Here is a 20233-nt window from a genome sequence, read left to right on the forward strand (position 1 = left end):
AAAAAACCTTTTCCTTATGTCCGAGCTAACTCTGCTGAAAATCTTGTAAGAGCCTGACGCCGTCTCTTCCAAACACGTGTGTGTTCGTGTGTTCGTCGTCCATCGGAGTGGACAAGACAACAAGAGCATCTGGTTTTCTTTCTCTAAAGGAACGCGATTTCAACTATACAATATTTCCATCTGTTTCTCCCTAACCATTGTTGTCTTGATGTGTGTACAATCACCACTACTTGCATTGCCATGCAAGCATTCTAATCATGTACTCATAATGTTCCAACGAATCTTCTGTATCAGACTGTGTGTATGTTTCTGTTTGTGAAGACGCCAAACGTCTCGCCACTCCGATGGACAACAAACACACACGTCTTTGGAAGAGACGACGTCAGGCTCTTACAATCTCAGAAATTCTTTATTCACTGTCGTAATTTTTGCACAGTTTTCTATTAGGCGTTACATATAGTTTTATATATGAAAATGTGCGCAATTTCATGTAGAAAACAATAAAAAATAACTCATGGTTGTAGCTTTTATCAGTTTTGAAATATTTTCATATAAATCACGATGTGCCAAAATTTAAACCTACAGTCAACTTTGACTCGACCGAAATGGTCGAAAAATGCAATTGTAAGCTAAATCTTTTATGTTGTAGTAACATTCAATCATTTACCTTCATTTTGCAACAAACGGGAAGTCTCTAGCACAATATTTCGATTTATGGTGAATTTTTGAAAAAAACTTTTTCCTTACCTCCTCGCACGGTAACGCTGCTGAAAATCTCAGAATTTCTTTAGTCACCTTGTAATTTTCGCACCATTTTCTATGAGGCGTTACATAAAGTGTTATACATGAAAATGTGTGCAATTTCATGTAGAATACAACAAAAAATAACTCATGGTTGTAGCTTTTATCAGTTTTGAAATATTTTCATATAAATCACGATAAGTGCTAAAATTTAAACCTACGGTCAACTTTGACTCAACCGAAATGGTCGAAAAATGCAATTGTAAGCTAAACCTCTTACATTCTAGTAACATTCGATCATTTACCTTCATTTTGCAACAAACGGGAAGTCTCTAGCACAATATTTCGATTTATGGTGAATTTTTGAAAAAACTTTTTCCTTGCCTCCGTGTACAGTAACTCGGCTGAAAATCTCAGAATTTCTTTAGTCACCTTGTCATAATTTTCGCACCGTTTTCTATTAGGCATTACATAAAGTTTTATATATGAAAATGTGTGCAATTTCATGTAGAATACAATAAAAAATAACTCATGGTTTTAGCTTTTATCAGTTTTGAAATATTTTCATATAAATTAATATAAATAGAAAAAATTCTACCTTCAGTCAACTTTAACTCGACCGAAATGGTCGAAAACTGCGATTGTAAGCTAAAACACTTACAGTCTAGTAATATTCAACCAATTACCTTCATTTTGCAACAAACGGGAAGTCTCTAGCACAATATTTCGATTTATGGTGAATTTTTGAAAAAAACTTTTTTTTTACGCCCGCTCGTTACGGATTCATGCATCATTTTGTGATAATATTTTCTCTGTGTTGCTTTGATCGTTTTACAATTTGTTATATACCAAAATCATCGCAATTTAGTGTACAATACAACGAAAAAAAAATAACATTAGCTTTAACCATTTTGCTCACAGCGCAATTTGTATACAATTATATATGACATTTTTTTTGCACATATATTCCAATATTTTATATAGTTATGGTAATAATATTTTTTTTCATTTCTGATGGTTGCATACTAAACTTCAGGCAATGACAAAAAAGGAGCCAAAAATGAACCCTTAATCTTAAAAACTGAGCGTGCTGTGATTTTTTGAAAAAAACTTTTTTTCCGCTTCAGTGCTAACTCCCGAATGCCGCCAGCATACGGCAGACACTTTTGTAAATAGAGGCTCAGCGTTTAAGGGTTAATACAGCATAAACATTCAGTTAGGTACGGACAACAGAGCTCAGCTATTTTTAACCACATAAATAACCATAACCACAGAATAAACTGGAATATGTCTCGTATAATTTATAGACTGTGGCTGCTCAGAACAGTCTGAAGTCGTCAGCAGAGTTCCTGGAGGCCTTAAGAGCCGCGCCCCCTGGAGGCTGTATTGCTTCGATGGATGTGGAGTCCTCTTACCAACGTCCCCCGTCGATGAGACCATCCAAATGATCTTGGACCGTGTGTATAGGGACCCCACCACCCCATCCCTGAACATCCTTGAGCATGCCCTCCGCGCCCTCCTGGAAATCTGCACCAAAAAGGCCCATTTCTCCAACCATCCTGGCCATACGTTGTACCCAGATCGACGGGGTGGCGATGGGTTCTCCCCATGAGTCCTCTTCGCCAATTTCTATATGGGCACTGTGGAGCAAAGGGTATTCAAGATATACTCCAACCAAGGATGTACGTGCGCTACATCGACGACACCTTCGTCAGCGCCAATTCGCAAGAGGAGATCGAAACCTGAGGCGTGCATTCCACAACCATAGCTGCCTCAGTTTCACGATCGAGCAGAGCCAAAACCGCTGCCTCCCTTCCTTGACGTCCTTGTGGAACAGAGAGGCCTCTTTCTCTCACGAGGGTCTACACAAAACACACGAACCTGGGCATGTGTATGAACGGGGCGGCGAGTGCCCCGAGAGGTATAAGCGCTCCACCATCAGCGCCTACGCCAGGAGGGCCTCTCACACTGCTCCTCCTGGAACGACACCCACGGAGAAATAGAACATGTAGCCCAAACCCTCGTCGACAATGGACACCCAAACCGGGATATAGAAGAATCTATCAAGGCGAACATCGATAGATGGTACCGTCAGAACCTCGCCCGATGCCCCTGAACGCATAGAGCTCTTCTACAAAGGACAATTTCACCATAAATATAAAGAAGGCGAACGCGCCCTCAAAAACATCATCGAGAATAATGTCAGCCCTGTTGACTCCAACAAAAATATACATCTGGTTATTTATTACAAGAGCAGAAAGACGAGCAGCCTGATTATGCGCAACAACCCAGCTCCCCCTCAGCAGGACCCCTTGGAGAAAACCAACGTGGTATACCGGTACTCATGCCCTGTCCGAGGATGCCTCAGTTCTTACATCGGTATGACCACCATGCGTTTCTCCAAAAGGATTTCCTGCCACGCCCAAGAGGGGGCTATCTTTAATCATGCCAGGACCGTCCATAACCAGAGAATAGCAAGAAAAGACATACTGTAATCACGAACATCGAAATAATTGACCAAATTACCGACCACCGCCGCCTCGCCTCTTGGAAGCATTGCACATTGGGAAGGAGAAACCAACACTCAACATTACACAAGAAACCTTTCTCCTCCCACAGCAGCCAGGAGACATGCACCGAGCGATCCCCATAGCGTCATTTGAGCAAATCAAATTCGCATCCGAGGATCAAAATTCTTCTCTTCATCCTCAGCACTACAATGCCGCTGCACGCAAGACGAAAACAGAACTTCGACTTGGATGAGAAGGCTCCGCCGAGGGTACATGCCCCAGGCAGCCAATCATAATTCAGCACCGATCAAGACCCCCCGTATAAATACCAACCCGAGCACCTCGTTTCTTCAGACCTTCTGCAACCACGTCCAGAGGATGACCAACGAACTGGTCGAAACACGTCGACGGTACCTACAATAGAACATGAACCCAGACGAACGATTTCTGATTGGATATTTTAATAAAAGACTTCCAATATTCCGCACACTGTCCTTTTCCAACATGAATAGCGGCCAGTTACTGACTAACATCGCTGAGCCTGAAAAGCGAATCATAAGGAGGATAGAAAAGACACTATATAAGATAAATTCGCATAATACAGCCATCATTTTTAATAAGACCTGTTTAAAAGAGGGTCTACTCCCTTCAAATAATAATAATAATAATAATAATAATAAAACTGTAATTACAAAATTCCTATTATTTTGAACAAACAAATTCTTCCCTCATCTTTTGTAAGAAGGAGGTCAAGGCAAAAGCTGTCAGACATGTCATTTAACATGACAAGAAGGCGAGTGTTGCTAATCCGTGGTCAAATTTTTCTTGTAATTCTCTCTCTCTCTCTCTCTCTCTCTCTCTCTCTCTCTCTCTCTCTCTCTCTCTCTCTCTCTCTCTCTCTCTCTCTCTCTCTCTGTGTCCGTAATAATTCATAAAATTTCACTCTCTTAAGTAAGGACAACAATCTGTTATCTCTCTCTCTCTCTCTCTCTCTCTCTCTCTCTCTCTCTCTCTCTCAAAGTTAGCCAACCTCTCTCTCTGTTCAAAGTTTTGCCACGATTACAGCACTGTTTCTCTGTATGTCTTTAACTGTACAGTAGATAATTTTCAATTGATCTAATTTTACCTGTACCGTTTACAAACTGTAAATGCGCCATTCTAAAACATAGAGACATAGAGCAATTCAGAACTAAGAGAAAGTGACAGAATAAAGAAGTTTTTAAAAATGAGGTTGAGATGACTTCTAAAAATAGATCGGTGGAATGGGGAGAGAGTCACACCATTTATTTCTTTTTTTAAGGGTAGTGTATTAAGCTAACTTTTAAATGAAAATACAGTAACTTTAATTTCATTAATAGTTAGTTTAATACTGAATTTCCATCTTTTGATATCTTAACTCTCTCTCTCTCTCTCTCTCTCTCTCTCTCTCTCTCTCTCTCTCTCTCTCTCTCTCTCTCTCTCTCTCTCTCTCTCTCTCTCTCCATAATAATTCATAAATAATATAACTTGATATTTCAAGTGAGGACGATATCTCTCTCTCTCTCTCTCTCTCTCTCTCTCTCTCTCTCTCTCTCTCTCTCTCTCTCTCTCTCTCTCTCTCTCATAGTTAGCACTCACACATTTTTACAACTTGTTAATTCTCTGTACGTCTTTACCTGTACAGTAGATAGTTTAAATTGATGTAATTTGACCTGTATCGTCTACGAAGTGTAAATGCGCTAGTGTTGCAAATATGTTCTAAAACATAGAGACACAATAACTAAGAGTTGTATTAGCCAAAATATAAAACACTGTTTGTTCATGAAAAAAGCATTTCAGAACAAAGAGAGAGATGCAGAACAAAGAAGTTGTTAAAAAGAGGTTGAGACGATTCTAAAAATAGATCGGTTGGAAGGGGAGAGAGAGAGAGAGAGAAATTCTCTTCCAACTCTGTTTTTATGTCAACCATTTATTTCTCTTTTTTAAGGGTAATGTATTAAGCTAACTTTTAAATGAAATTACAGTAACTTTAATTTCATTTAAAAGTTAACTCAATAATTTGGGAGCATGATTAGGATCATATTTAGTGTTTAAACTTTAGAAATAAGCATTTATTTGCATTTTTAGAGACCTTGCCAAACTTACACGAAAATTCACCCTGCGCAAGGGGTTCTGGAACCTAACCTTGCGTAAGTTCGGAGTATAACTGTGTATATACAGGTCAGGGAGCACACTCCCATTCATGTGAGCGTGGACAGGGGCCATCCCGAAGACATGCTACAGTCTTCCTAAAAGCAGGTCTCTACAGGAGAAGAAGATTGGACAGGGAATCTTCTTGTCTTCCTAGGTGAGCGGACCAGTAGGCCAACGTCACCAATCCGGGACTGTTGCACCGTTCCAGTGCAGAAGTGTATGGGATCGGGCAGGAGTTGAGTGAGAACCACACGCTCTGAACTCACTCTCTCTGCTTGATAGGGTCTGAGTCCATAGACTGGGAACCCTTACCAGACTGGGAAGGATTCCCAGAGCTAGTACTGTTGCACAGGGGACCATGGAACCCCAGGCAACCGTTGCTCCCATGCCAGATAGACAAATCGAGAGTTGCAGTACTGGTAGTACCATTAGCAAGAGACCATGTAGCGATTCCGTAGCCTTCTCCATGAAGAAAGTTGGCCTTCAGAAGCCCTATGAGACTTCTACGGTTGGGAAATGCACCCTTCTTCTTCCCCTGCTTGGTAGCTTTGGAAGAAGTAGGGGAGGAGATCACAGCACAACGAAGATGAAGGAGAAGACAACGAATTCTCGAATTCCAATATCGGTTCGACACTGTTCCTGTACAGGAATGGGTAGAGAGGGCTGTTCACACAAACGTGCGCAGATGCTATCCCCAGGTGAGTGGCTCGTATGGGCGAATGCGGGTGAGGGCTGATTCAGGGAGCGTGGGATGTGTTCAAGATGTTCCCCAGTCTTCTTCGAAGCCTTGGCCCCTTGCACGTGAAGAAGATTGTATGGGGAACTTGTTGAAAGCTTCTCCAGGTGCGCAGACTCGCAAGTTGGCTGCACCATTGTCGGATCCTGGCCACGTACTCGGGAGAGTACTTGCAGGGGGTGAGATGGTGCTTGCATGTTGTGCACTCACTCTCTCCTTATTGGTGTCATGGACGTTTGTCAGTGATAGAGTAGCCTACACCAGCCTGTGGGGGTGACCCACAATACTGGTAAAGCACCTGGGGGTGATGCAGGTCTCCTTGGAAGACCGCACACCTGAAGCTCCAGTTTCGGGTCCATGCCTTTGAACACCAAGGCTGATCAATTAGAACAAACAGGCCATTTAACAAACAGGTACTTAGTGCCATTCGTGAGCATTCCCATCAGCATGACCATCCTCTGATTATAGATTATTTTCTCTGTTTGCCAGTCGGTCTAGTGATGTGGAGCTAACCACAACTGAAACATTATATTCCATCAGAGAAAAACCATCACTCTGTAATAATGAACAGTCAGTCGGGTTGCTCTGTTTTTAATTCTGTGTCTATCCTCTGTAAACTATCTTTGTACAGGCAGTCCCCGGCTTATGACGTTCCGAGGTTACAACGCTTTTCAAATATATTCATCAGAAATTGTTTCCCGGTTTATGATGCATGTTCCGGGGTTATGACGCATCGTACGCCGATCCAACAGAAGAAATATGGCTCCAAAACACCAGAATAATCAAAATTTGGAGGCTTTTTTGCAGAAAAACTCAATAAAAATGCAGTTTACATCGTTTTCAATGCACCCAAAGCATTAAAGTAAGGTTTTCTTAGGATTTTTGATGATTTTTGACGATTTTTTCGTTTACGACGATTTTCGGTTTACAATGCGGCATAAAATTGGAACCCCCATCGTAAACCGACTCTTGACTCTTGCTTTTATAGGTTAAACGGTACTATTCAATAAAGAATGCTTCCTCAAGCACTGGTCTACCTATTCCTTATTTGATCCGCTTTCCACAGAATTCTTCTGTTGCATCTGTATATATATATATATTATATATTTCCCTACATACAATGGGGTTAGGTTCCAAAAAACCCGTCGTTTGTTGAAAAAATCATAACTCAAATGTGGTCTAGTCTACACTAGGGTAATCAGTACCATCTATACATATATGGTAGCCTGGCCTACACTACACAGTATACTCTATACATATAAGGTATAGTAATTATTAGTGTCAGCTAATTCTGCAGGTTCAGTGCAGATTGACATGATAATTCAGTATAAAGAGAAATTGAATAACAAACAAGGTCTAGCCTACACTTTGGTATATCATATACGGTAGCCTAGCCTACATTATATATACTGTATTCTATTTTCACATATTAACACTGTATTATACAAACATCAACATTCACACTTCTGTTCAACACGTCAGAGGCTGGTCTCCTTCCTTTACTCTTACATGACCAGGAAGGAGTCCCAGGTGAGGAAAACTCCAGTCAGTTCAGAAGCTTACTCAGAATACTCCCTCCAAGAAGAAAGTCTTCCTACTGGAAACAGCAACGTTTGTATACAGGCAGTCCCCGGTTTCCGGTTCCTTTCCGAGGTTACTTTTCAAATATATTCATCAGAAATTATTTCCTGGCTTAGGAAGGAGTCCCAGGTCCGAGGAAAAAATATGGCCAAAATGGCAGAATAATCATAATTTGAAGGTTTTTTGATGTAAAACTCAATAATAATGCAGTTTACCGTTTTCAATGCCAGAGCATTAAAGTAAGGTTTTCTTATGATTTTTGACGATTTTCGAATGTTCAGCAACGGTTTTTATATTGGTTGGAAACAAACCCCGAAACAGACCGCCTTTTGTGTTGGAACAAAGAACAGATTTTTTAAGTAATTTATATTTTTTTCTAACTATACAAACCTGAGGTCCTTTACAAGTTATATGCTCACCTCAACCACCCCTCATTCTGCTTCTTGGCCCAAAAAGCAAAGTGGGTGTATACCAACTGAATGGGCGGGACTCCCACTCATAGTCGGTAGTTAACTACATACTTCATCACCGTGTTTAAAGTTAAACGGCCATTTCCAGCTGCACTGAAAGTAATTCCTGTTGTAAAGGATCTCAGGTTTGTATAGTTAGGAAAAATACAAATTACTTAAAAAGTTTGTCATTTTGCATGGTTACTCAATCCTGGTAACAATACAACCTTATATGATCAGTAGGTCTGTAGTGACCTCTAATGACCGTCCAGTGACCTCTCCCAGTATCTAAGGATTTGTATGAAAATCTTCAGATTTTTCGTACCTTCTTTGACTCAAGAATAAGTTAATCATTCTACAGATTTTTCAAACCACCTTTGGTACGACAGGATATCACATTCAGTTTCATTAGCTACATTCATAAATTGGTTACAATTTCTGTCAAAACTAAAAAGTATAAAATAAAAATATATTTCTTTTCTTGTAGCATTTCCTTCCATGTTTGGCACCCACGCTTTCATTTTTTAGATATGGGTAATTGTAAGAAAATCTTGATATGTCTCAAAAAATTATTTTTTACTTTTTAGTGCATTTTAATAAAAGCATGTTTTAAAATTTTTTTAAATTTTCTTATTAAAACCTTGTGGATAATTTCTGTTTCTTTATTTTTGTGCTTTCTATTCCAAGGCTTGGTAAGATGAAGGTTCTGTTAGTGGTCATGGTTTTAGCACCTGACCACTTTTGGGGTAAGAAGTTCCTCGCTGGGTGAGCGGCTTCCATTCTCAACTACCACTCTGTTGGTCGTGAGTTCGAATCTCCGAGCGGCCAGTGAAGAACAAGAGGAATTTGTTTCTGGTGATAGAAATTCATTTCTCGCTATAATGTGGTTCGGATTCCACAATAAGCTGTAGGTCCCGTTGCTAGGTAACCAATTGGTTCTTAGCCACGTAAAAATAAATCTAATCCTTCGGGCCAGCCCTAGGAGAGCTGTTAATCAGCTCAATGGTCTGGTTAAAGTAAGATATACTTAACTTTTAACTTTGGGGTAAGAGTGGAACAACTAGCAAAAGGATTCAGTTTGTTTCTGCCGGCTATTGGCTGTACACCAGCTTTTAGCACCAGCTCTGATTTTGGAATTCATCTTTGTTATTGATTTCTCATTGTGTTTAATGAAGTATTCTTGCTTTGATAGCCTTTCGCCATTATTAGATAGAGTTAGATTGTTTTTTGCCCTTTATTGTGACTTTATTCATTCGACTTTACCTAGTTTACTGATTGTGACTTGAGTTGACTTGTTTGCCAAATGTCAGACTCAAGTTCAACTAGCTTTAGGTATTGCAGCAAAGGCTGCAGTACGCATTTGAGTAATGAATCTTACAACTCCCATTCTATCTGCACAGATTGTAGGGGACAAGTTTGCTCGGTAATGAATGTATAGACTGGGACAGTAAGAAGTGGAAGACTTTAAGATCTGATTTAAATAAACTTGCCAGAGATAAAAAGAGAAAAGCGATGGCCAGACAGATTAGTAAGTCGTTAGCTAGTCAAGGATCTGTTGATCAAGATCTTGATAATGCTAACATCGAGAGTGACGTTCCTGTTGTTGCTGTTGATCCCATACCCAGTTCTTCTATGCAACCCGCTCCTTTACCCGGCTCTCTCGCTTCCAAACCAAACACCATAACCAGCCTCGAGTGTAAAATCGATAAAAGGTTCAAATTGATTGTAGAATCTATTGCTCAAGTAGCCTCATCAGTTAAGGTCCTTATGGACAATAAGAGTGATTTGGAGCACCTAGTGCCAGTGCAGTGTCCTAGTGTTAGTGATGTGTTGGTGGAAGAGGTGACTGCCTGTCCCACTGATTCTCCAAGGTAAAGGTCAATGTCATACTCCCCCAAACCTGGGAGGAGTCAAACTGGTAGCTTTGACTCCTACTGCTACTGCTATTAATGTGTTTCAAGAAGTTGGGCATTCTTCTGTGCCTCAGACTCCTGCACTTCAGGCTTTGCCCTCTTCTAGCAAGAAAGTGCCCTCCATGGTAGACCCAATTCAGGACAAGCTCAATAGTATTTTGAGCCTGTTAAAGAAGGCTCCGTCAACCCCCTAACCTATGAACTTAGCTTTGTCTCCTGTATCCTCGGACGAGGAAGAAGAGGTTATTGCTCATTGCTCAAGACACTCGTCCTTCAGCTTAAGCATCGCTGCTAAGGTATCTTCTTGCTACCTTCCTGAATTTCTTTTCACCTGCAGCTCCATCTTTGCCTGCGTCTGCTTTTCTTATGGAGTCACAGTCTTCCGATTCTTCAAGACTGCCCAAGTTAGTGCTTTCTTCTTCTGCTAAGAAAGCCTTCAGTGATATTGAGGGATGGCTAGCAGAGAAGAGGGAACAAGATAAAGCCATCCTCAGCTTCCCTCTTTCTAGATTGTCTAAGAGGAGACAGCTCTCTTATGCCACCAGGGAAGCTCCTTCTCCTGGGAGTTTCTGCCTCCTCCCAGGGGGACTTCTTCGGGCTGATCGATTCCTCTCGTAGATCTGCCTTTGCTTCAGCAAAGATCATGTTCAGTTCAGTGGAGCTCTCACATCTTCTCCAAAACTCGTTCAAAGTGTTTGAAGTTTTGAGTTTTCATGATTTGGCGGTGGGTTCTCTAGCCCTTAAGCTTAAGGACTGCTCTGCTGTTCCTGAAGATAGTGCCTCCAATTGGCTGGGGGTCCCCTCGTGTATCCATAAAGGGATCAGGGATGGTTCCCAGGAGTTAGCTTCCCTGTACACAAAAAGAGAGAACTGTGGTGCTCCTACGACCTCTAAGGGAGTGACTCCCTCACAGAAGTCGGCCCTTCTGTTTTCCCTGCTGGATCGTCATCACCTGTTCCAGCAGGCTACAGTTCAGGAGGTTTCTTTGGATCTTCAGAAGAAGAGTACACAAGATCTTCTTGCCCAGTCCTCTAGGAGGCCTAGAGAGATGCCCGCTCATGCCTCCAGGACAGTCTCCCCGCTGCAGACTCAGCCCTTTCATGGCAGCAGACAAAGATCTGTTTCTAGATCCCATTCTTCCAGCAGGTTCGTCTCAGAGCCATTAAAGAGATCCTCAGCCCATTCTGTCTCTCGCAAGTAAAAATTTCGTCCTCCGAACTTCTGTAGGAGCCAGGCTCCTCCTCTTCTGGGAGAAGTGGAGAGAAAGGGGCAGAGCCCTGGATTGTCTACATACTGTGGGAAGGCTATTCTATCCTCTTCAAAGAAAACCCACCTTTAAGCAGCTCTCCAGTAACATTGTCATCTTACTCCAAAGGCTTGAAAAAGTCTTTGGCCCTCTCAGAGGAAGTGTTGTTCTTTCTCAAGAAGGGGGCGATATAATTAGTATAGAATGTGGACTCCCCGGGGTTCTACAATTGTCTTTTTGTGGTCCCCAAAGCTTCAGGGGGCTGGAGGCCCGTCCTCGATGAAGCTCATTGAATGTCTTCATACAAAAGACAAAATTCAAGATGGAGACAAATCGAACCATCGTGTCATCCAATCGCCAGGGAGACTGGATGACATCAACAGATATGCAGGATGCGTACTTCCACGTCCCAATACATCAGAAGTCGAGGAAGTTTCTGAGGTTCGTGTTTGGGAACAAAGTGTTCCAGTTCTGCGCTGTGTTTCAGGTTATCAACAGCACCACAAGTGTCTACCAGAGTTCTCACTCCCCTAGCGAAATGGCTCCATCTGATGGGAATCAAGATCTCCCTTTACTTGGACAATGGGCTAATTCGGGCCCAATCAAAAGAAAAATGTTTGGAGGGCCTTCAAAAGACTCTTCTCCTAGCCCAGGAGCTGGGATTGATGATCAGCTTTCAGAAGTTTAAGTTGATTCCATCATAACGGATTCTTTATTTAGGGATGATAATAGACTCAGAGTTTTCAGGTTTTTACCTCACCGAAGAGAATGGAGTCTTGCTTCAGGATAGTACGCAGTTTTCTTCTTCTGGACCAATGCTCCGCCAACGAATGGATGAGTCTTCTGGTGACGTTATCGTCCATAGAATAATTCGTACTTCTGGGCAGGCTTCATATGAGACCGCTCCAGTTCTTCTTAAGAATCAGCTGGAACAGGAAAAAATACCCAGACTCTTTCATGTTCCAAGTGACAACAGAGATAAAAGAGGATCTGCGTTGGTGGAGCTTAGAAGGAAGGTTGTCGCAAGGGAAATCCCTCCTTCCTTTGAACCCCAGCCTAGACTTCTTCTCAGATGCATTGAACCTAGGTTGGGGAGCAAGGAAATTTCTGGGACCTGGTCCCCAGAACAAAGAGATTGGCATATAAATGTCCAGGAATTGAAGACGGTTCATCTGGGGTTACAATTTTTCAAGGAAGAGTGTACTCCAACAGTAAGACTGCCCTGTCATATATCAAAAACCAAGGGGGAACACACACTTTCTCCCTTTACAAGACGGCAAGGGATCTTCTGCTTTGGGCAGAGCATTTCAAGTCAAACTTCTTACGTGCTTCATTCAAGGAAAGCTCAGCATTCTGGCGGACAAATTAAGCCACCAGAAACAAGTTATGGGGGACTCTGGTCATAGACCTGTTCGCGGCTCCCAGAAACCATCGTCTCCCTCTGTTTTGCTCGCCAGTTCCTTATCCTTTAGCTTGGGCATCCGATGCCATGCTTCAGGACTGGTCAAACAGTCACCTTTATGCTTTTCCCCCCTTTCAGTATGATAAGACAGGTGATCAACAAACTCCAGACTCACCAAAATCTGTCAGTGATCCTAGTGGCTCCCTTTTGGCCAACAAAGGAGTGGTTCCCGGATCTTCTCAACCTCCTCGCAGACTTTCCGAGGCTGCTACCTCAAAAACCACATCTGCTAAAACGACCCCACATCTGGCGCTCTCATCAGGGGTTGTCTACACTGGCTCTGGCAGGCTACAGACTATCAGGAAACTTCTTAGAAAGAAGGGTTTTTCAATACTGGCTTCGCAGGTTATTGCCAAATGCAGGCAGCAGTCCTCTGATAGAGTATATCAGGCTAAGTGGACAGTTTTTAGAGAATGGTGCAGAAAGCACAGAGTGTCATCTTCTCAGACATCTATAGCTGAAATAGCAGACTTTCTGCTATTTCTTAAGACTGATAGAAACCTGTCATCCTCAATGATCAAGGGTTATAGGGCCATGTTAAGCACTGTCTTCAGACACAGAGGAGTGGACCTTTCCTCTAATGAGGATTTATCTGATCTGATTAGATCTTTTGACACCAGGAGACAGAAAGGGGTAACAGTAGTGCCACGGAACCTGGACGTGATTCTTAAATGGTTGTCTGGGCCCCTGATTTGAGCCTATGCATTTGAATTCCCTACGACATCTAACTAGAAAGACCCTTTTTCTAGTCACTTTAGTGACCAAAAAATGAATCAGTGAGGTCCATGCAATAGACAAAAGAGTGGGCTTCTCCCAAGAGAATGCAATGCTGTTTGTTCCTTCTCTTTGGGATTTCTAGCCAAGAACGAGTCCATTTCTAATCCATGGCCTTGTTCCTTTGCAATTAAAAGTTTGTCTGAAATTATAGGCCCAAATGAGGAAGAGAGAGTACATTATTGTGTCCTGTGAGAGCTCTAAGGTTTTATCTTCATAGAACAAAGAAGATTCATGGTCGTTCAAATGCCTTATGGTATTCTGTTAAGAATCCTTCTCAGCCACTTTCAAAGAATCCCCTGGCATTCTTCCTTAGAGATCTCATCTCAGAAGCCCATTCTTCGGTTGAAGATGAGGTTTTTCCATTGTGCAAAGTGAAGGCTCATGAAATTAGAGCTGTATCCACTTCGTTGGCATTCAAAGCGTAATTTGTCTCTCCTCTATATTGCAAGCGACTTTTTGGAAATGTAAGACAGTCTTTGAAGCACACTTAATAAAGGAAATTGAAACAGTTTACGATAATTGCAGTACTTTGGGTCCATTTTCAGTGGCTGGTGTGGCATTGGGGGAAGAAGCGTAGGAAGCATTCCTTCCTTCCTTTCTTTGCCTTGATTTGAGGTTGTTGCATTTTTTAGGGGAGCGTGGTTGGGCAGTGGTTTTTTTAACTTTTTATGGTAGTAGGTGACATTTATTTCATTGCTTTATTTTCTTTACTGTGCCTTGGGCAGGGGCAACATTATTACCTTTGTCAGCAATTGGAATCATCCTTGCTACAAGGTACCCACTAATATAGTAGGCAAGCCTTGCCTACATTGCTGCGCCACTATATGATAAGGAGAGCGTCAATAGAGGCAGCACCTTCCTGCAGCAGCTCCCTTATCAGGAAGGAAACAAGAGGCATTTTTAATGCTGGCAATCTTATCTGTTCTCAAATTCATTACCATTACTAATGTTTTGGGGTAGATTTGGTCATGCATCCCACCTCCTGTCAATGTGGGAATCAGCAATGTAATTACTATACTTGGTAAGTTACTTATATAGAAATGACATTTTTATGATAAAATAATGTTTTATATATACTTACCAAGTACAGTAATTTCATGCTTGGAGCCCTCCCTCCTTCCCTCACATGAACATTATGGCATCAGCAAATTGAATCCTTTTGCTAGTTGTTCCTCTCTTACCCCAAAAGTGGGCAGGGTTAGTCACCTAGCCAAACAAAATAGCATGATCTGCAAATTTTAAAATTTTAGCTGCCAGTTAATAGAAATTATAGCAATGTAATTACTTGGTAAGTATATTTAAAACTTTATTTTATCATAAAAATGTCATTTTTCATCTTTAATCCTCACTTGTAGTCATGACTTGAAATCTCTCAAGATACTGTAGCTTTCTGTTATGTCATTGTTAATACTGTACTTTAAATATATTATAATATCTCTCAGACCATGCAGTGTATTTAGTTTAAACTTGTTGCGCTGTGAAACAAAAATTTGGTGGCTTATTTACCAAGGTACTTTATCAACATCAGTGAACTTTCACTGCCAAGTTTGGAGGTTGGATGTTTTACAACAATAATCACAGAGTGGCATTTGTGACTCATCAATAAAACCCAGTTGCATATGCAGTAGTGATGTGCCTTTGGTGCCTGATTTTCTGTTTTGTATTTGTTAGGTCCTATGCATAATTCATAATAGTTGTCAAGTTTTTCTCAAATTAAATAAAAACAAGCTTGATTTTTTCCTTGCAAACTTTTCTCAGCCATAGCCTTTACATGAACTGTCCTGCATTCACTGCAGTATTGTCATATTTTTGTCACTTCACATTTGTCTTTACCTATGCATAAATATCCAGTAAGAGCAGACAAACTTGGAGTACAAAATACAGTAGTTGCAGAAATGAGCTAAGCTGCAGTTGAATGATGGATAAGACTACTGTACTTCCACTTGTGGGAGATTTCCATCTCAACTGCTCAAGTCTCCCACTTTGTTTATTATTAATTATTACAGTTTTTTCCTGTCCATCCCCCTTTCTGAATAATCAAAACTCATATTTGAGTGCTAGGCTAGGTGGCTAACTTTGGTAGCACTACTTCTCCTCCTCTTGAGCAATTACAGGCCGTACACCAGCTGAGTGAAGTTGATATTTTACATCAAATCATGTCCCATAGGTCATAGTAGATGAACACTGCCTACAGCCTGCCAAATGCACCACACCACTGGTAGTACTCAGGTTCTCTGCAGTGTCCCTTCATCCCTCAGGTACAATACATTCCCTTTGGTCTCTTCCCACCTAGGTAACTTCTTTAGCTTCATCTTGTTCCAGTTTTCACATTCTGTTTAGAAACAAGTCCTTTGGCCCAACTTCATAGTCTTTTAAAAATTACTTAGTGGTTGGGTCTACATGCTAGTTTCATTTCAACTTCACACCAGTTGAGTAAGGTGTTCATCTGGTTTAGGTTTTATTTTTCATGGAGGGTTTATAAAGTACAGTTAATCCAGTATTTGTTTACACTGTATGCTTTCATCTTGGTTAGTCACTCTTTGACCCAAGAATATGTCAGAATTAGTAGAAAGTGTTACTACAAAACTATGGAAAATTTTTTAGATGGAAAAACTAAGCTCTTTTTATTTTGTATTTTGTGGGACTAGTTCATTAACTGTTCTAAAATGTTGGCCTCCTTTATGTATTTTTTGGCAGAAAGATGTATTGAGACAAAGAAGGAAATCTCTCTCACTTTTTCTTGTATAGGGTTGAAAGTAATCTACCTTGGGTGAATTGTTGAATAATGAGGAACTATTTAAGGAGGGATTGAAGTTTAAGACTCTTTGGACAAAATATGTGTTTACATTTCAGGAGGCTGTAACAGATGGATTGAAGCGAGCTTTGAAGAGCTTTGGAAATGCACTAGGAAACTGTCTGAGTAACAAGGATTACCTTCGGTTTATAGGAAAAGCACCAGCAGCTCCAGTTCCTCAGATTACATCTGGAGATTTGTTACATGAAGTTAATGAAACAGGTCTGGCAGCAATTCGTAGAAGAGCCTTACAAGAAGGAAGATTTGGAAAAGGAGAGGTATATTATTTTAATTTTTGTGAGGTACTGGTATCTTTGTAAGTTATTGGTATCATGGCTAAATCTGTGTCAAAGATATGTGGCTTGATAGTAAATTAAACACTTATCATATTTACTGTTGACTTTGATCTAGATTGAGAGACATAAGTGTCCCATTTCAATTCCTAATTAGTTTCATGGTCTGAATTTAAAGTGGACATGAAGCACTTCATCTTCCAGTTTTTTAACTTTCTTAGTTTATTTTGATAATTGGCAGTTGAATTGTCAGTACAATATTTTATTTTTTTATGCTACTAATGTATTGCTTATTATTGAATCTGTAAATAACATTGATCATTATAAACAGTTAATCCTAAGATGCCTTATTCTGCATTGTACCATCCCAGCTGCATCAATATGTTTCATCTGAATAAAATGCTCCCATTACATTGTTAGCACCTTCATCTTGAGGCTATGCATCTATTCTCATTATGTTGTGTGACTGCATTATATCAACTTCTCAGCTTGGTACTTTCCCAGTTCACTTTTTTGAGTTTAGCATTGTGCCACTTTCTTGATCAAAGTCTCTCATACTTTATGTTATCATCCTAACTTTTCCCCTTGATTCTCCTCTTTTCGTAAAGTACTGTGTGCTTATTGGAAACAGGAGTTTTATATATGTAACTTGACCAGTAATTACATCGCTGTGGTGTATACTCACATGGCAGCTTGAATTTCGAAATTCATGGTAACACTTCTTCTTGCTAGAGTAGAGTAGGTGACTAGACTCCGCCCACTTTCTGGGGAAGAAGGGGAACAGCTTAGCAACTGAGCCTCAATTTGTTTCTGCCATCGTTTGGCTACATATGGTTCTATGAGCGCAGCTTGGTTTCGGATTTGGTGAAGTATTTTGTTTATGGTTGACTTCGGCAAGTTTACTATTTAAGATTATTCATTTATCTTACTATTCTGAGGTTAGATTTGACTTTTTCTAGACTTAGACTGAAAGAGTGAGACTTTTAGTAGACCGGCTTTTTCTTCAATGAGAATTGCCGATTGTTAGATGTTTGTGTTGTTTGGATGCTCTCTAACAAGAATTCCTGACTGTGTTGTTTTTCTTAGACTTGTTTTTCTCTGAGTATTTGTAACTTCACTGATTTTTGACGATGTCTGACTCTAGCTCGTCTCGTTTTCAGTATTGCTGCAATACCAGGTTAACAAAAGCTTCTTATGACTCTCACTCTGTTTGCACTTCTTGTGGAGGACAGGTTTGCAATATTAATCTCACTTGTGATAACTGCATAGGTTGGGACGAAAAGACTAGGAAGACTTTAGCTTCTCACCTTGCAAAACTAGAAAGAGATGGGAAGCATAAAGTGGCTTCTAGAGCCGAGAGTAAATCCTCAGTTTGTCAGGATACGACTCCTAAGTTGGTAAGTGTTGATTTACCTGTTACAAGCAGTCCCCGGTTTATGACAGGGGTTCCGTTCCTACGCCGCATCGTAAGCCGAAAAATTGTTGAAAATCGTCAAAAATCTAAAACCTTACTTTTAATGCTTTGGGTGTATTGAAAACTATGTAAATTGCATTTTTATTGAGTTTTTCATAAAAAACTAGATTTTTATTATTCTGCCATTTCAAAGCCATATTTCTTCCATCGGATCGGTGTTGTAACCCTGGAACATCTGTCGTAAACTGGGAAATAATTTCTGATGAATATATTTGAAAGTGTAGTAACCTCAGAACATAGTAAACTGGACCCGTCATAACCTGGGGACTGTCTGTATTTCATCACCTGTATCCAATGTATCTCTTGTGTCCAGTCATCATATACCACCCTCTCCTGGCTCCTGTGCTTCTGAACCCGATCGTACCGCAAAGCTTGAGACCAAGATTGACCAAAAGTTTGGTCAGAGACAGTTCCCATGAATCAGCCTCTTTTTGCCATGGGGATACTGAAGAAGAGGAAACTCTGGTGCTCGTTCACCTCTAAGAGCGTTACATCATTGCAGAGATCAGTGCTTCTCTTCTCACCTCTCAACTGTCACTATCTTTCCCTGCAATCTGTGGTCAATGAGATTACTTCAGAGTTACAGAAGAAATCAACACAGGACCTTTTGGCACAACTCACGAGATGCCCCAGGGATTGGTCTTCCTTCAGCGCCAAATCAGCCTCACCTCTTCAGAGACAGCCCTTTTGAGAAGGTAGACAGCGATCAGTCTGCAGACCTCAGGCCACTGTTCACTTCGCCTCCTGAGCAGTTAAGAAGCCCTCTTCAAAACCTGCAGGTCAGAAGTGAGGAGACAGTCCTTCATGTACCCATAGGTGCCAGACTCCTCTTTTGGGAGAAGTGGAGTGCATGAGGGTAAGAACCTTGGATAGTAGAAGTCTTGAAGGAAGGATACTCAATTCCCTTCAAAGATAGGCCACCTTAAGTCAACTCACCAGTCGTATTAACTGCCTACTCAGCCAGTTCAGAGAAGTTTTTGGCCCTCTCAGAGGTTTCATTGCTTCTCAAAAAATGGGCAATAGAAATAGTCGAGGATGTCAGTTCGATGGGCTTTTACAATCGGTTATTTGTAGTCCCCAAGTCATCTGGGGATGGAGACCAGTCCTCAACCTAAGTGCGCTGAATTTCTTCATCGAAAAGACAAGGTTCAAAACGGAAACGGATCACTCTGTTCTTTCATCCATTCGTCAGGGAGATTGGATGATCTCCCTAGACATGCAAGATGCATACTTTCACATCCCCATTCACCCTTCATGGAGAAAGTATCTGCAGTTCATTTTCAAGAACGAAGTATTCCAGTTCCGAGCCCTGTGTTTCAGTCTTTCGACAGCCCCACAAGTCTTCACCAGAGTTCTCGCCCCACTGGCCAAGTGGCTTCATCTAGTAGGAGTCCCCCTTAATGAGAGACTGCCGTGACGTAGTCACGTGGCTCCAGCATAGAATATTCTTTCTCATGCTTTAGATTTGTGACGGGCAAGGGGGCTCTCGAACGAAGGGAAATCATTCCCCCCATTTGACTCTAAATGTCTCTCTGTCCTCTTTTTCTTCTACTCCTTTTTTACTTCTTCCTCCAGCTTATTTTTCAGCTCTCTTCCATCTTCCTATCCACCCGCTGTAACTACCGCTTCTATTTTTTTTTTTCTTTCCAACTCTTTGGCTTACATAGTGTGGATATTTCCACCTTCATTAAATTTCCTGTCTGTGTGAAAGGAAAGGGCATCATACCTTGGATTGGGGTTCACTTTCAAAGCTAAAAGTGGGGACTGTGATTGGGAGCGTCACCCAATCTGATGATGTTTGGACCTGAAGGGTGTTAGTATGATGTCATATTGACATCCTGAAGGCGGAGCTATCCCAGAGATCAGCCCATGGATTCCAGGGGTGGGCTGTTATTAGGGGTAGGACTTCCGGCATATTTTCCGGTATGCCCACCAACATAGTCAGAGTGAGGATGATTGTATTCTGGTAATAGTCCCGGTCCCAACAAGCGGGTCAGGCTTACGCTTGTGCCTCTCTGGTATGTTGGTGCTGTCCCTTTTTGGATAAGATAAGGGGTGGACATCTGGGAGTCAGTTCCTACTGGT

At 41.2% G+C, this 20233-nt stretch overlaps 1 protein-coding gene across 2 annotated transcripts in view; it reads left to right on the forward strand.

Moving 5' to 3' along the window:
- Positions 1–20233, forward strand: part of LOC136847074 (uncharacterized) — a 121454-nt gene that overhangs the window by 33627 nt on the left and 67594 nt on the right. For both annotated transcript variants that reach the window (XM_067118349.1, XM_067118350.1), the window contains exon 4: positions 16441–16659. In XM_067118349.1, coding sequence (XP_066974450.1) covers positions 16441–16659 — 219 coding nt within the window. The remainder of the gene's footprint in view (positions 1–16440; positions 16660–20233) is intronic.

This window comes from Macrobrachium rosenbergii, chromosome 16, assembly GCF_040412425.1.
Source record: "Macrobrachium rosenbergii isolate ZJJX-2024 chromosome 16, ASM4041242v1, whole genome shotgun sequence".
NCBI classification, from domain to species: Eukaryota; Metazoa; Arthropoda; class Malacostraca; order Decapoda; family Palaemonidae; genus Macrobrachium; species Macrobrachium rosenbergii.